This window comes from Pavona decussata, unplaced genomic scaffold, assembly GCF_977016875.1.
Source record: "Pavona decussata unplaced genomic scaffold, jaPavDecu1.1 SCAFFOLD_324, whole genome shotgun sequence".
NCBI lineage: Eukaryota > Metazoa > Cnidaria > Anthozoa > Scleractinia > Agariciidae > Pavona > Pavona decussata.
This window is the reverse complement of record NW_028145713.1, coordinates 212,526-230,523: the sequence shown is the minus strand read 5'-3', so window position 1 is coordinate 230,523 and position 17,998 is coordinate 212,526. Positions and strand designations below refer to the sequence as shown.

At 36.9% G+C, this 17,998-nt stretch overlaps 2 protein-coding genes across 2 annotated transcripts in view; both read right to left on the bottom strand.

The window, feature by feature from the left end:
- Nucleotides 1–10,730, bottom strand: part of LOC146453657 (uncharacterized) — a 40,521-nt gene extending 29,791 nt beyond the window's left edge. Inside the window, exons 1-3 of the mRNA XM_085096301.1 lie at nucleotides 10,387–10,730; nucleotides 7,568–7,802; nucleotides 1,810–2,013 (exon numbers count right to left, since the gene is read on the bottom strand). Of these exons, the coding sequence (XP_084952427.1) occupies nucleotides 1,810–2,013; nucleotides 7,568–7,802; nucleotides 10,387–10,439 (492 nt within the window). The 5' untranslated portion in view covers nucleotides 10,440–10,730. The remainder of the gene's footprint in view (nucleotides 1–1,809; nucleotides 2,014–7,567; nucleotides 7,803–10,386) is intronic.
- The window catches only part of LOC146453656 (uncharacterized), a 114,982-nt gene extending 102,114 nt beyond the window's left edge, over nucleotides 1–12,868 (bottom strand). The window contains exon 1 of the mRNA XM_085096261.1: nucleotides 12,707–12,868. Coding sequence (XP_084952387.1) covers nucleotides 12,707–12,741 — 35 coding nt within the window. The 5' untranslated portion in view covers nucleotides 12,742–12,868. The remainder of the gene's footprint in view (nucleotides 1–12,706) is intronic.
- Nucleotides 12,869–17,998: the final 5,130 nt, after the last annotated feature.

Here is a 17,998-nt window from a genome sequence, read left to right as displayed (position 1 = left end):
GCTGCAAATTTTTGTCCTTATCAGTGGCATTAGATCGGCACACACTCGAGTAATAGGTTTTGCCAACATGCCCTGATGTCCAAATAGTTATGTGATAAGTTTCCAAAAAGCTGGTGCACTTTGCTGAAGATATAGCATCAGTTTTTGATGTTTGACCAATATGATGGGTGGCTCAAGTTGAGCATTTCTATTGTATTGCGATTTAAACAACAATCAAGGACAAAACGGTTGGAAAAAATTCCAAGTTAGGATGTCTTCGTACGCACGCGACAGAAACACGGCACACGAGAACGTAAAAATATCTGGGCGCCGACTCCCATCCCCGAACAATATTGACTCAGTGCAAGAGAAATCCCTCACGGGATAGATAACATGGTTTCTTTAGTTAAGGCGGGGGTACACCCGAATTTGAGTGAAATTTGAAGAGGTTTTAAGAATGCATAGAAGAAAGAAAATGATTTTTGGAACACTGACAGACAGTTGATACCCACGCAAGAGCACCCCGGGTTTCTAGTGGACTAACTTGGTATCCGTCTATTAATTATAAACTACAAATTCTAATTTTAAAACTTCAGTAAGTCTTCAATATTTCTTATTTCTCTTAATTTTACTACTCTTTTGTAAAAAAACTATCTCCTTCCAAATATACCTAAAAATCACCCAAAAATTTACAATACACCCCAAAACATTGATTTGTGTAATGATCATAGGGTTTTTGTATTGCTTGAAACGCGAACGAGATATTTCCGTTGAACTGATCTTGAGCGGCGTGAAAACGGCTTTCAGGTGTACCCCCGCCTTAAGGTCACGGTAAATTAGCGGTTAATAGCATACTTACTTTGTAAGATTTGTGCCATGACCCGTTTGTCCTTGATTGTATTGTGAACATCAATTCGATCATCAGAATTAAAAATTAACTGTGTTGGGGGAGGGGGGGGGGGGGGGGGTTGGGAGTAAGAGTTTCTTGCCAAATTTAATGAGTACAAAACTTTCTATAAGGAGTCGGTTTTTTTCAGCAGATATAGTATACCAGCACAGCATCTTGGGTATAGTGATCAATTTAATTTCAAAGGGAAATGATGATCGATTTAATGTAAACGATTTAATTTGCTCGATTTAGAAGGAAACTGATCGAATTTACCCCTCTGCTACGAGGAAATGGCACTCAATATAGAAAAGGTTTGATGACTGAATTGGAGCTGTGGCGCTAATTTTGGGATGTTGACTGTCGATTTGACATACTAAATTTTGACAGTATAAACACGCCCTACATTTAAAGTCATTTGAACTTTTTTTGCATAATTGTTTTGCCTTCTCAAGATCAATTACCACGTTGACGCAAAACTATTCCAGCTTTTATTTCATTCAGTAAGCTGGCAAGTATTTCCGTATAACAAAGGAACGACTTTATATTTCAACTCCGGGCAAAATTCATCCGTTTGATCAAAAAACCGGTGACACTTTACTCAGTGACGCCTCACTCGTTTGGATAACTTAGAACTACTGCTCTCTAGATAGAAACTACTAGTCTATGAAGGAGCACCGACCAACAGTTTGTGAGATTTACGGCTTGCTTTGTTGGTAATTTGCATTATTAAATACATCCTAGTTGACTCACAGGAAAGATCCGAAAAAAAGTTCTTTGTATGAAAAAGTAACGCAATGAAAAGAACACCTTCAAATCACACGACCCCCTAACGTGGTAATCAAGCAATACACTACCGCTCCTCAACGCATTATAGGTTTAACTTTTCATTTAATGATTTCACTTCGGCTTTCACTTAGAGAAAAAAAAAGACATGCACCTACCACTACTTTAGCAATCCATACTTTAGCATGAGTCCTTTGCTCTACGTTTCCTTGAATAATGTAGACATCCCCATCTTTACAAATCACTTTTGCTCCTGTCTTTGCACTGATTTCGTTAAGTTTAGATCGTCCTTTACCCAATACCAAGCCCTTGTATTTGTCTTCAATTTCCAATCGTTCCCAAAATGTGCTCTGTACATCTTCCTGTAAAGGAGGAAGTTCTCGTTGGAGTAAACATGTCACGTGGTACAAAATCAGAATGCGGTTGTCAGACGACGCTGAACCGTCGTCCGATTTTATAACAGCTAGTCACCCGATATTTTTCGTCGACAAGAACAAAGAAAGAACGTCAAATCCAATCACAGTTCAATAAAATGTAATAAACGAGCGCTTTCCGGAAATTAATTACAGGGTTATAAAAAAAATAAAATAAACACTTCTTGGCTTGCTTGTATATCGCAGGACAATGTTTTGGCTTAAGAGTTGCACACAAAACTTTACAGTAGTCATAACAAAACATAACATAACATATATCTAACATAGCATAGCATGGCATAGAATAGCATAGCATAGCATATCATATATAGCATAACATAACATAACATAACATAACATAGCATAGCATAGCATAGCATAGCATAGCATAGCATAACATAACATAACATAACATAACATAGCATGGCATAGCATAGTATAGCATAACATAGCATGCCATAGCATAACATAACATAACATAACATAACATAGCATGGCATAGCATAGCATAGCATAGCATAGCATAGCATAGCATAGCATAACATAACATAACATAACATAACATAGCATGGCATAGCATAGCATAGCATAACATAACATAACATAACATAGCATAGCATAGCATAGCATAGCATAACATAACATAACATAACATAACATAGCATAGTATAGCATAACATAACATAACATAACATAGCATAGCATAACATAACATAACATACCATAACATAGCATGGCATAGCATAACATAACATAGCATAGCATGGTATAGCATAGCATAACATAACATAGCATAGCATAGCATAACATAACATAGCATAGCATAGCATAGCATAGCATAACATAACATAACATAACATAACATAGCATAGCATAACATAACATAACATAACAAAGCATAGCATAGCATAACATAACATAACATAACATAGCATGGAATAGCATAGCATAACATAACATAGCATAGCATAGCATAGCAGAGCATAACATAACATAACATAACATAACATAGCATAGCATAGCATAACATAACATAACATAGCATGGCATAGCATAGCATAGCATAGCATAGCATAGCATAACATAACATAACATAGCATGGCATAACATAACATAGCATGGCATAGCATAGCATAGCATAGCATAACATAGCATAGTATAGCATGACAGAGTATAGCATAACATAACATAACATAGCATAGCATAGCATAGCATAGCATAACATAGCATAGCCTAGCATAGCATAGCATAACATAACATAACATAGCATAGCATAGCATAACATAGCATAGCATAGCATAGCATAACATAGCATAACATAGCATAGCATAGCATAGCATAACATAACATAACATAGCATAGCATGGCTTAACATAGCATAGCCTAGCATAGCATAACATAACATAACATAGCATAGCATAGCATAGCATAGCATAGCACAGCATGGCATGCCATTAAGCATAGCATAGCATAACATAACACAGCATAGCATAGCATAGCATAGCATCGCATAACATAACATAGCATAGCATGGCTTAGCATAGCATAGCATAGCATAGCATAGCATAGCATAACATAACAACATAACATAGCATAGCATAGCATAGCATAGCATAACATAACATAACATAACATAGCATAGCATAGCATCGCATAACATAACATAACATAACACAGCATAGCATAGCATAGCATAGCATAGCATAACATAACATAGCATAGCATAGCATAGCATAGCATAGCATAACATAACAACATAACATAGCATAGCATAGCATAGCATAACATAACAACATAACATAGCATAGCATAGCATAGCATAGCATAACATAACATAACATAGCATAGCATAGCATAGCATAGCATAACATAACATAACATAACACAGCATAGCATAGCATAGCATAGCATAGCATAACATAACCTAGCATAGCATAGCATAGCATAGCATAGCATAACATAACATAACATAACATAACACAGCATAGCATAGCATAGCATAGCATAACATAACATAGCATAGTATAACATAGCAAAGCATAGCATAGCATAACATAACATAACATAGCATAACATAACATAACATAACATAACATAGCATGGCATAGCATAACAAAACATAGCATAGCATGGCATAGCATAGCATAACATAACATAGCATAGCATAGCATAACATAACATAGCATAGCATAGCATAGCATAGCATAACATAACATAACATAACATAACATAACATAGCATAGCATAGCATAGCATAACATAACATAACATAGCATAGCATAACATAACATAACATAACATAACATAGCATAGCATAGCATAACATAACATAGCATAGCATAGCATAGCATAACATAACATAACATAACATAACATAGCATAGCATAACATAACATAACATAACAAAGCATAGCATAGCATAACATAACATAACATAACATAGCATGGAATAGCATAGCATAACATAACATAGCATAGCATAGCATAGCATAGCAGAGCATAACATAACATAACATAACATAACATAACATAACATAACATAGCATAGCATAGCATAACATAACATAACATAGCATGGCATAGCATAGCATAGCATAACATAACATAACATAGCATGGCATAACATAACATAGCATGGCATAGCATAGCATAGCATAGCATAACATAGCATAGTATAGCATGACATAGTATAGTATAACCTAACATAACATAGCATAGCATAGCATAGCATAGCATAACATAGCATAGCCTAGCATAGCGTAACATAACATAACATAGCATAGCATAGCATAACATAGCATAGCATAGCATAGCATAACATAGCATAACATAGCATAGCATAGCATAGCATAACATAACATAACATAGCATAGCATGGCTTAGCATAGCATAGCATAGCATAACATAACATAACATAACATAACATAACATAACATAGCATAGCATAGCATAGCATAGCACAGCATGGCATGCCATTAAGCATAGCATAGCATAACATAACACAGCATAGCATAGCATAGCATAGCATAACATAACATAGCATAGCATGGCTTAGCATAGCATAGCATAGCATAGCATAGCATAACATAACAACATAACATAGCATAGCATAGCATAGCATAGCATAGCATAACATAACATAACATAACATAACATAGCATAGCAGAGCATCGCATAACATAACATAACATAACACAGCATAGCATAGCATAGCATAGCATAGCATAACATAACATAGCATAGCATAGCATAGCATAGCATAACATAACATAACATAACACAGCATAGTATAGCATAGCATAGCATAACATAACATAGCATAGCATGGCTTTGCAGAGCATAGCATAGCATAGCATAGCATAGCATAGCATAACATAACATAACATAGCATAGCATAGCATAGCATAGCATAGCACAGCATGGCATGGCATTAAGCATAGCGTAGCATAACATAACATAACATAACATAACATAACATAGCATAGCATAGCATAGCATAACATAACATAGCATAGCATGGCTTAGCATAGCATAGCATAGCATAACATAACATAACATAACATAACATAGCATAGCATAGCATAGCATAGCATAGCACAGCATATCATGGCATTAAGCATAGCATATCATAACATAACCTAACATAGCATAGCATAACATAACATAACATAACTCAGCATAGCATAGCATACCATAGCATAACATAACATAACATAGCATAGCATGGCTTAGCATAGCATAACACAGCATAGCATAACATAACATAACATAACACAGCATAGCATAGCATAGCATAGCATAACATAACATAGCATAGCATGGCTTAGCATAGCATAGCATAGCATAACATAACAACATAACATAGCATAGCATAGCATAGCATAACATAACAACATAACATAGCATAGCATAGCATAGCATAGCATAGCATAACATAACATAACATAGCATAGCATAACATAACATAACATAACACAGCATAGCATAGCATAGCATAACATAACATAGCATAGCATGTCTTAGCATAGCATAGCATAGCATAGCATAACATAGCATAACATAAGATAGCATAGCATAGCATAGCATAGCACAGCATGGCATGGCATTAAGCATAGCGTAGCATAACATAACATAACATAACATAGCATAGCATAGCATAACATAACATAGCATAGCATGGCTTAGCATAGCATAGCATAGCATAGCATAGCATAACATAACATAACATAACATAGCATAGCATAGCATAGCATAGCATAGCACAGCATGGCATGGCATTAAGCATAGCATAGCATAACATAACCTAACATAGCATAACATAACATAACATAACATAACACAGCATAGCATAGCATACCATAGCATAACATAACATAACATAGCATAGCATGGCTTAGCATAGCGTAGCATAGCATAGCATAGCATAACATAACATAACATAACATAGCATAGCATAGCATAACACAGCATAGCATAACATAACATAACATAACATAACATAACATAGCATAGCATAGGATAGCATAACATAACATAGCATAGCATGACATAGTATAGCATAACATAACATAACATAGCATAGCATAGCATAGCATAACATAGCATAGCCTAGCATAGCATAACATAACATAACATAGCATAGCATAGCATAGCATAACATAGCATAGCATAGCATAACATAGCATAACATAGCATAGCATAGCATAGCATATCATAGCATAGCATAACATAACATAACATAGCATAGCATGGCTTAGCATAGCATAGCATAGCATAGCATAGCATAACATAACATAACATAGCATAGCATAGCATAACATAACATAACATAGCATAGCATAACATAACATAACATAGCATAGCATGGCTTAGCATAGAATAGCATAGCATAGCATAGCATAACATAACATAACATAACATAGCATAGCATAGCATAGCATAACACAGCATAGCATAACATAGCATAGCATAGCATAACAAAACACAACATAACATAGCATAACACAGCACAGCATAGCATAGCATAGCAAAACATAACATAACATAACATAGCATAGCACAGCATAGCGCAGAATAGCACAGTATAGCATGACATAACATAATAAAACATAACATAACATGACATGACATGACATGACAACATAACATAGCATAGCACAGCATAGCGCAGAATAGCATAGCATAACATAAAATAACATAATAATAATAATAATAATAATAATAATAATAATAATAACTTTATTTAAGTCTCAAATCTGGATAGCCGAGCACAAGTGCCCTACTAATTGGGAAGACTAACAAAAAATATACAGTAAAATAACATAACATAACATAACATAACATAACATAACATAACATAACATAACACAGCATAGCATAACAAAACATAACATAACATAGCATAGCATAGCATAGCATGGCATAACAAAACACAACAAAATTTGTAATAACTAGCTTATTCCAGAGTGTAAATTAGCTCAAGAAAGCAGTGTAGAACACTCACCACTTGTTTTAAGATACGTTTCTTAGCATTTGCTATTTGGTCCTTATTACCACAGACTGTAAACCCTTCCTCGTCCCTGCTCTCTGAGAAAACTCTTGCTCCGGACTGTTGCATGATTTCTTGTAACATTTTGCCACCTTTTCCAATCACGTGACCTTTCATATCCTGTGGAACGTCTACGAACTCACTGTAAATTTCCTCGGTACTTTGTTCTTCCATACTGTCGTAGTCCAGTCTATAATCAACGGCAAAAAATGTCAAATTAAATATGAATATATAAATATTAAACCTTTTTGCCTCATTCAACAGACTCAGATAAACACCGAAAAAGCCTGAAATGAAATGCTTAAATCATCTAAAAAGTAATTGAAGACCTATATAATTTCAAACGTTTTGATAATGCAATATATAATGGCTGCCTCAGCAAATCTAAACAATTATGCATAATTATAAAACAACGTTTTTCAATTATATCGAAACAGAATGACGAAAAATAAAACAGTAAACGTCTGAGCATTATACGTGTATACATTGTTTGATTGAATTTTTAACCTTTTTGGATACAGTAATCAGATGCATTACCGCCAGCCTCCGTATTCCTTTTAATTAAAAACGCTTTTATCGAGTCATGGATCTCGAAAGGTACTGCTGTTTTGAAGAAAAGAAGAGCATTAAGCAAATATTTTTATAGAACTTCTATTATTAGCGGTGAGTTATTATTGCACCGATATAAGGTGAGTTCATTCAGAATTCCATTTGATCAATATGCCATTTGTCACGCACTCTTGACCGCAATCAGTTCTTAACAGAACAATTTGAACTTTTTATTCTAAGTTTTATAGAAAGTGAATGAACATTATTAATACTTCTTAGAAAAGCACTACATATTATTAGTATATCTGTTCTAAGTGCTATGACCCTTTTAATTTTACACAAGCATTGGAGGAAAAGATAAAAACAAAAAAAGACAAACAGACAACGTCCAAATAACATACGCAATTTACAATGTTAATCGCCAAATTGTTTACAATGGAAAGTCAGGGAAAGTACAAGTAAATAGTAGGATTACTAACTCTTATACTAGTCTTTTATTCTTATTGCATACAGTATATGTATATGAATCTAACACTTTGTATAGCCCTTTTTTTTTAAAAAAAAAAGAAATTAATGTGTAGTGTAACGGAAGTCATCAAGTAGTATTGTAATTCTAATGTACGGACCCCGATAAGCCTAGTAAGGCTTCTGAGACTTCAAGCTCAAAGTCATATATTACGATTTTCATGAAGAAATCAATATGTAAACTCGATTGATTCTGGGCAATAAAGGTTACGTTTTCAGTGTGGGGGAGATTTGACCAACAACCGAATCTAAGTAATTGAGTTTCTACTGTTAGCGTCCTGATATCCCCGGTATAATATTCGGTGAGAATTGAATATGTTCCGTTTCTGCGCGCCGTTTCCCCCCGTCTTCCGCTAAATTCGGCTGGATGTTCCTTGGCCGAATATTAAACCCGCAACAAATCTTTGTTCCGATGCTGCATTGAAAAGAATAGAGGGGAGGGTAGCGTATTAAAGGCGAAATATATTCAACAGAAATGACGACGGTCTTGGTATCACAATGTGGTGATTATAGATGGCGTGACGTAGATTTGTTTTTATTAGTCTTGCTTCTAATTTACATAAGTGAACACGGTTCATTTATTGTCGAAAAACACAATCTTATTTTAAGAAAATTGGAGTCAGAAAATAAGCATATCAAACGATTAAGACAATTTAACTTACGTCAATTCGATGCCAAAAGGTAATTTATAGCTTAGCGTCCGAATAAACAGAGGAAATCGGTCACATAATTGTACATCGAAACCAGTCAACCCACACAGCGGAAATAAGTGTTAAGTACGTGGTATTGAATTAACGTAGCATGTTTGCAAAAACGTACCAACCCACAGTATTTGAAGTCAATTCGACTGAAAAAAAAAAAAAAAAAGAAAAATATAATGTGCATTTTCAATTGGAAAATCGATTCGTGTTTCTTCAATTAACTGAATGGGAAAGTTGCGATTCCGGTATGAATCAAAATGTCCTCACAAATTTGCACTGTGAACCTTTTCGGCTAGGCTCCTTGTTGTTTTAGAAAGTACTTGGGTCAGAATAACAATGTCATAATCTGGAGTGTCTTCATAATATTTCGATAGATTAGTAATGGATAATGTATCTTTGTCATCTTGTTTAAGTATCGCAGAAATGATAAACTGTAAACACCAGCGACACACTAGCTAGACGATTTTGTACGCCGATCGCCGCGATCGGCGAAAATCACCAGCTGTGCTTGGTGGAGCGATTGCGAGTTTCGTTGATCAGATATGGGCGATTAAAATTCGCCAGCATTCGCCAAGCGTGCCCGTTCCCGCGATTTTCTACGGTCATTGCTGCGAAGGCCAGTTAAGCCAACCCATCAGGTTGGGCGATTTTATAACATGAATTTTCAAAACTGCTACATCGCCGCTATCGCCGAAAAAATCGTTAGGTGTGTCCGCATCAATCGAGGGGTATAGAATGGTCCTTGAAAAATAATGGGTCTCGACAAATTTTCGGTGGGTCTCGACATTGCCAGAAATTGGGGACAAGATGGCGGCCGCGCTTGCGCACCTAGGTCCTAATGGCGGCCAAATCGTGTAAGAAAATGTACGGAGAGATAAAAACTTTCTCAAAAAAAGCCAATACAAGCTCACGGGTCTTCAATACGCGACTTGAATAATGATTAGTACAGTAAGAGCGTATTTCATTGTAAAACGGCTGAATACACATAGGTTCACTTACTTCCCGAGATGATCACTTTCATCGTTCATTTTACACACCATTTCCCCATACATTGTATTAAAATCCTGCTGAAGTCATGCCAAACAATCGTCCATTCCAGTCTGAACCCTTCGATGGAGTCAATTTGCGCGACTCGATATAAATTCATCAATCTGTAGTGCATTTAAATCCACTGAAAAAAGTATGAATATGTCCCTGCAAAATGCTTCCAAAGTCTCTCATATTCCAGTGAACGGACGCCATTTTCAAATGCCTCATTTCGGTCGAAGAAGGGAAGGAAAGACTCCAAACTTGGAACTTCTTTCAAGCCGCCATTTTGTTTGCTGCTATAGTCCAGCGATGTTTGACGGAATAAAATTAGGTTCCAGACCCCCAATTTATAAACCAGGCTTGGTTCTTTAGCAAGTAAATACGCGGGAAAAACGAACACAAATTTTAAGAGTGTGCCGCCGGTATCAAAACAAAGTAAAAATATCTGAGATTCTTGACGCTTACAAAAAACAGAAGCAAGAATGGGCACTTAAAGTAAATTCAGAATGTAAATAGGTCGAATGAGCTCAGACTGCTTAAAATATGGTATGGAACACGTTTCGCTCGCGAGGTTTGCTTACGTCCGCCATTTTGAAAACGAGATACCGCTGTTAATTAATCGCGGGCGTGAAATGTCCCCGATTTCTGGTAATGAATCTCGGCGTCTCAAACTGGAGTCTTGGAATCTTAAGCTCGTAAAAAATAAAACGGGTCAAAGAATCTTGCATTTTGAAATTTGAATCTCGGAGTCTCGCAAACCAAGCGAGAATTAAGTCTGAATTAACCGTCCTAAACTGACAACAAACAATAATCTTGAAAAACATCAACATGGCAATCGCTTTTGCAGCTTCTGCCCTTAAATTGCCGTACTATACTTTTTGGCAGTGTTAGTAAAAAACACTTTTTGCATCGCGACGTCTTGGGCTCGGATTTAAAAAAAAAGTAGTGAAGTCTCGGTCCCGGATTTTAAATGAAGGTCTCGGCGTCTCGGCGGGTCTCGGACTTTACCATTCTATACCCCTCAATCGGTCGGTGAGGGTAAAAGGAGGAATGAGTTTGCGGAATGGTATGTGGCATGGCGTGCGGAATGGCATAATTATGCGAAATACAATTTACGCGGGGAATAAATTAACCGAAGAGTGCATTCTGTTTTCGCGCCAATTTTATTAGAGCAGCAGTTTTTTTGATGCTGTAGACTCTTGCTAAATATTAACAACAAATTATTCGAGGATATGATCGTCTGATTGTTGATTTGGAAGAAGTGATGGTAAAGAAAGCAATGAAAACTGTTTATAGTTTTTGCATTCAAGGAACTATGAGTACATCCGTAGTAAATTAAATTTCATGTTTCAACTCAGCAGCTCAACAGTGACTTGCGTACTCGTCGCTCGACGAAAATGTAAGATGAGAAAAAGTAGAACATATTTTTCCCATGAGTTGTACAAATTGTAACCGTCAAAGAGTCCGATAAAATGACCGAGTTTAAATTTAAAATTTCTCACATAATAGTTTTGGCCTTGGACTGATGTTATTTCTCCAGTCTGGTGTTGCTTTTTGTCTAATTTAAAATTTAATTTATTCTTAGTTCCTTGAATGCGAAACTTCATCGATTTCTTCACTCTCACTTCCTAACCAGCGATCAGACATGTTCTATCCCAGGCATATATTTTCTAATCCTCGATCTGTTGTTTGGTTGGTTAATAGTCCGCAACATCGAAAAAAACTGCTGCTCTTATAAAATTGGCGCGAAAACAGGATGCGCTCTTCAGTTAATTTATTCCCTGCGTAAATCGTATTTCGCATAATTATGCCATTCCGCACGCCATGCCACATACCATTCCGCAAACTCTTTCCGCCTTTTACCCTCACCGTCAATCGGTGGCAAAAATGGCTTGCGATTTTCGCTGGCGATCAAATTCGCGGCGATCGGCGTATAAATCGCCAGGTGTGTCGCCGGCTCAAAAGAATATGCAACTGACAAGCCGCTGTCAGCTCTGAATCGATCGTAAAATGAGAATGTGTTTACACATCAACCAAGGCCTAGTTTATACGTCGCGTGTGTATGGCTTTCATTCGACGCGACGCTAGTGCGTCCTTTAAACTGAAGACGCGTTATCGATATTTTATCCGTCTTACCAAGACGAATAAATCGTCTAGGACGAATTTAATTTACCAGACGAATTTAATTCGTTTTAGACGTCGCGCTATCGTCGAATGTAATTGCTTGTGGGACCTTGAATTAAATTCTACTGTAGCGCGATGTATAAACTAGGCCTAAGAGATGTCTTACCGTTGAAGCTGGTGATCATAGCCGCCACTGGCCATCTTGCTGTGACTTTAAATCCTTGCACGTTTTAGCATTTCACTGATTTGTTTGATACACTGCTGCTGGTAAGAAAACGTAACGAAATCGAGGCAACCCGCAACAAACCGAAAGTACTTCCGGGATGCAAAAATCCTTGCTTCGACCGCGGGTAGTTTTAACCGTGTTGCCTGGGACGAGGCCGCGGTGCGTGGGACTGGGGCAGTGTTTATTTCGTCGTTCTCTCTTTTCCTTTCTTTCTTCCTTTGTCCGTAACTACTCGTCATTTAGTTGGCTTGATGCTTAGTTTATTCGGAGCTCTACAATGGTATCGCAGGATCAAGGTTTCGCATTCCGTTTATTAAAGGATTATTTTTTCCGGTATTCATGTAATGATTTACTCACAAGCATTACTAAGAGGGTCTTTTTCACATTAAAGATTTCACGGGCACAATTGACGTAAATGATCACTTTAACGATTTGCTCATTTTTTGTTATGCAATCAATCAATGAATCAATTCTTCGATCGATTAATCAAACTTCCATGACTTAACTGAGTGTGCGCACACTCCGTTATGAATGGAGCTTTGCATTGAAAACCTGCGATAAAAGTTGTTATTACGATAAAAATGGCAGTAGATTGTTTTACTTCCCAGCTTTGTGGGCCAGTTAAATTGCAATTTCTTACAAGGTAAACAATGTCTTGTTAATCACAAACATATCGTGTTTAGTTTTTAAATAAACTATAGTCAATGTGAAGGTCCACAGAATTAAATTATGTAAACGTCGGGAAGAAGGGACCAGGGATAACATGGTATTGGAGCTGTCATTTGCACGCGATAAAATAAAAGAATTCGCACTATTGTGTAAAAATTTAACAGAAAAGAAAGCACAGAGTCGAAAGCCACCAGGGACGGGACGGCAAACAGAAATTATTGGTATTAGTAGTGGGAATATTAGTCCCCTACCCTCACAATAAATAATGGACTGAATGGAGTCCAATTCGGTCTGTAATCAATACGAGTGATTAACAAAACCGGGTGACCGCGCAGCGGGAACCGATTTGTTTAATCACGAGTATGATTACAGACAGAATTGGACGACCTTAAAGGGGAAGTATCATGGGGTTTTTGATATCTTTTGTTAAAAATGATGAAATAAGACCTTCAATCACCTGCCAAATAATTCTAGAATAACGAGAGGAAAGAAATCAACTTAATTCTTGAAAGAAACAACTTGTGATCTGTTCTAGCGCATTTTGGAAACAAAAATGCGACAACTTGGAGAACATTAGCGTAACATTTTCCAAGTTTCAATCCAAACCGGCCAACCCTGTCTCTAGCCAGAGGCACTAATCGACAGTTTTATTGCACAGGGGTGATGATTTTTAACAAACTTGACAATTATTTCGTTGTTTTTGCAGACAGTCAAACATTTTTGGGTTTTGAAATGACAGCAACTTTTCGTGATGCTTCCCCTTTAAGTCATATTTCAAATTAATCATAACTCTAACAAAATTTGTGAAAAAAAGTCAACAGTTTCACTTTTTGGTGAATAAAAAGAGGACAACAGTTGAGTTAAGTTTCGAGATTGATTTAATTACAGCGCGCGCATTCTGTGCAATTACAACAGGCACGACGCGTACAAAGTCCTATTATTGTTAAAATCATGGCTGCTGAAAGCTGATCAGATTCCATAATTTTGTTACAGTTATGATTAATGATTTAAAATAGCCGTTAGGCTTCATTACCCATGTCTTCAAACAACATTTCGTTAGCGCGTTGGATGCCTCGCTATAAAAAGGGACACGATGGCCTAATAGGCCCAATAGGCCTGATATAGTGTCCGAGGTAAACTAAGTTCTCAGTCTGTACTTTACAGTGCTGACTTTCAGACTGTCTTGTAGCCTGAAATGTCAGCCGTCTTCTGGGGGAAGGAGACGGTTGACATTTCAGACAACTGTCTTGTTTCGTAGGTGTAGACCAATCCCAAAGAAGGCATATTTAGCCTAAATTACGTTTTTGTTTCAAACCCCATCGGTTAGCGTCAGCCTGCTCTTTGTGTCTTACATTGGTAGTTTTAAACTGTAAATGGTTTAAAACCAGGAAAAGATAAGACTTCGTAAAACTCGATTAATTGTATTTAAAACACAGTAGTAATTTGCATGCTTATGTAACGGCCCCTATGAAGAATTCACTAAAAAGAAATCCACAGACGTTTAAACACTGTTTGAAAATTGATTTTATTAAGGATTAATATAAGATGTATTGGGTTGATTTCGTTCTGATACAAAATAGATTCATGTCCTCATTAGAACTTCTTCTTGAAAGATTATAAGTCAATCCGCAATTTGAATGTCGGTATAATATATCTAAATTTAGAAACTGGCTCGAGTTTTGGTTGAGTGCATTCTTACTCATGCTTTTTTATTACGTATTTTGTGTTTTATTGTTTCTCTGAGAGAATTCGAAACCCCCGGCCTGGAAAGACGAACGACTATTTCAAGCCAGAGACTTTACACATACTTAAATTATCGACTGGTTATAAAACCTTCCCATCTTCAAAGCACGATGGTGCTACAAATTATGCTGGAAAGGCAGCCACCGTGCAAAATCCTTTGTTTTTACAACTACAATTACAATTTATTATAAGAGAAGACACTTTTTACAATATTAGTTACCCACAATTAGCAAGGGCTATTCGAGGTGGGTAGCATTGGCCGAATTTATACTGTCTAGAGACGAATTATCCGTCTGGACGGATTATCCGTCTCTAGTATAAACCCGCTGCGAAGACGAATTATGGAGGAAAATTCGTCCGAGGCTGATTCGTCTGTTAGCACGTCTTAAAGACGTGCTAACAAACGGATAATTTCGTCTTAGACGGATTATCCGTCTCTTAATTTATATCTAGACGCAGACGGTTTTTTGACGAAATTTCCTCAGGAGAGGGACTGATCTCTATTTGTTCGCAATGTTTCCTCGGATGCTTATTTGAAGTTGGCGTCCCGTAAGGAATCTGCTTCCTAGAAATAATCGCAAAAAAGAAAGGGAAAACAATTCGATTCGAATTACTCGAAGTCTTTTCTTGAACTGCGACTCCGACCAGTTTTGAAGGCCGTCCTCCCACCATTTCTTGCTTCTTATCAGTCTCATCTCTTTATTGACTCTACACTTGTCTTCCTATCTTGAGTTGGATTCACAAGAGAAAAGGGTAACATCAGGTTCATTAAGATATCTTCTGTGTCAAGCATGCGCTTGACAGGGGATATTCTTCTCTGATATACCGTGTGCATGTCTAATGCTTTTCTCGAAGTGTTCGTCAACAATTGTAACGCTACGAGTGCCGCCATATTGGTTTTTACCTCTACCCAAGCTTCCACCAGGCTCCTCAACACCGAAACACCAGTCGTGTAACCCGCGTAAAATATCTAGACAAATTATTCGTCAAAGTTCGTCTTCGGATTTATACTTAGACGAGTTATCCGTCTGACGGATAATCCGTCTAGACGGATAATTCGTCTCTAGTATAAATTCGACCATTGATAATTGCTTACATGCTCAAAAGGAAAAGAAAATTACTATTAGTAATATAACCTGCCATTAAATGCCCTCTACAGCTTCTATGCTGTTTAATAACAGTATTATGCCAAATATATATCGACACTACCGTGCCCCCATAACTCCTGATCTATACCGCATCATTCTATACAAATTACGCTAGTACTTAAAAATTGGTTCATGCTTAGTGTGCGTATATCGAGTTATGGATTTACGCGGGAAGTTTGGAGAGAACGAGAGAAGCGTAAGAGTCTAGCTTCTTGAGTGCATCGAAGTGCATACAAAACTCGATATACGTACAGTTAAAAGCATGAACCAATTCTCTTATAACATATTATAAAATAGCCAGGGTCAAGCAAGCACTGTGATTGGTCAAACTGAGTTCTGTATAACTCCACAAAGCACGAAGCATACGTATGGTGCGTGCATTATAATTGTACATATGCACGGAGCACTCGTCAGATTTTTTGCCTGTGAAAAATCTGAGAAATTCAGAGACAGAATGCGCTGTCACTCCAGCGATTCGCAAAGAACAGTCTCTTGTACTGATGTTTCCAGACTTTTAATTAACTTGAACGTGTCTCTCAACACCTTAAAACTTAAACTTGACTTGTAGTTAACTTCTTGAACTTGGTTACGACGAGACGAAAAACTAAAACAGTTTGACTTTTTACTTGATTGCGCGCGCTGTCGCGTGCCCTGTCGTGATCGGCAAGAGCGCGCGCTATTAAATTACGCGTTATCTCGCGTAAGGAGAAACTTGATGTTGATTCATTAAAATTCGCACTTGTCTGAAGAGTTGCGATTGTTTATATTTTATAAAAGAAATAAAAAAACTTGTTCCTCGTGCATTGTTGAGTTATATAAGCACTTGGGAATTTTTAAGAACACTCGAGAAGTGCAGAGAGGCACTCGCCTACGGCTCGTGCCTCTCTGCACTTCTCTCGTGTTCTTAAAAATTCCCGCGTGCTTATATAACTCAACAATGCACTCGGCGCGTTTTTTATTTCTTTAGTGAAAATAAAGTAAATTATTCCTTGGGAAACAAGTTTTGTTCCTGATTAATTACAATATTCTCTAAATGTGCTGTACAAAAAACAAAAAGGTTCAAGTGGTTTCTCATATCGGTTTAATCTTAACGTTTCATTAAATTCGACAAGCTACTATAAACATACAATTTTATGGTGTTATCTCTCTGTAAAAAGTTTTTTTATAACGTAGCGCGCGCATGCTTCCCCATCTGACTTGCACACGTCATCGTATGGACGCACAGCCGTGCGTATGTTCAGAAATGTACCATGAAGACGCCAATAAGAATTAGATTAGAATGCACGGGCTCTATGTTATAAAATCTATTAACCCTTTGTTAACTGCAGACTAAACCGACTAACTGAGTAAATGTAGTAATAAATAAAATAATCGTTTCTCTCCCGATTTTGTTTTTAAGAATCACTCGTGTTTGCGATTTATCAGAAATATGGTGGATTTTCCATGCCATAACAGGGAACGAAACCAGCAAGACTCCTGGAAAAGGGCCGCTTTTAGACGCGATTTTCATATCAAAACGTTTCATCTATGAACATTTATGACATGCAAACAATAAGCTGTTACTAGGGCAAGCACAAGGAGCACTTGTCAACCTCTTATTCACTTCTGATACCCTGTTAAGGAAGTTCCCTTATCATCCCCTAAATGAAACTTGACATATTTTTCCTTCTAT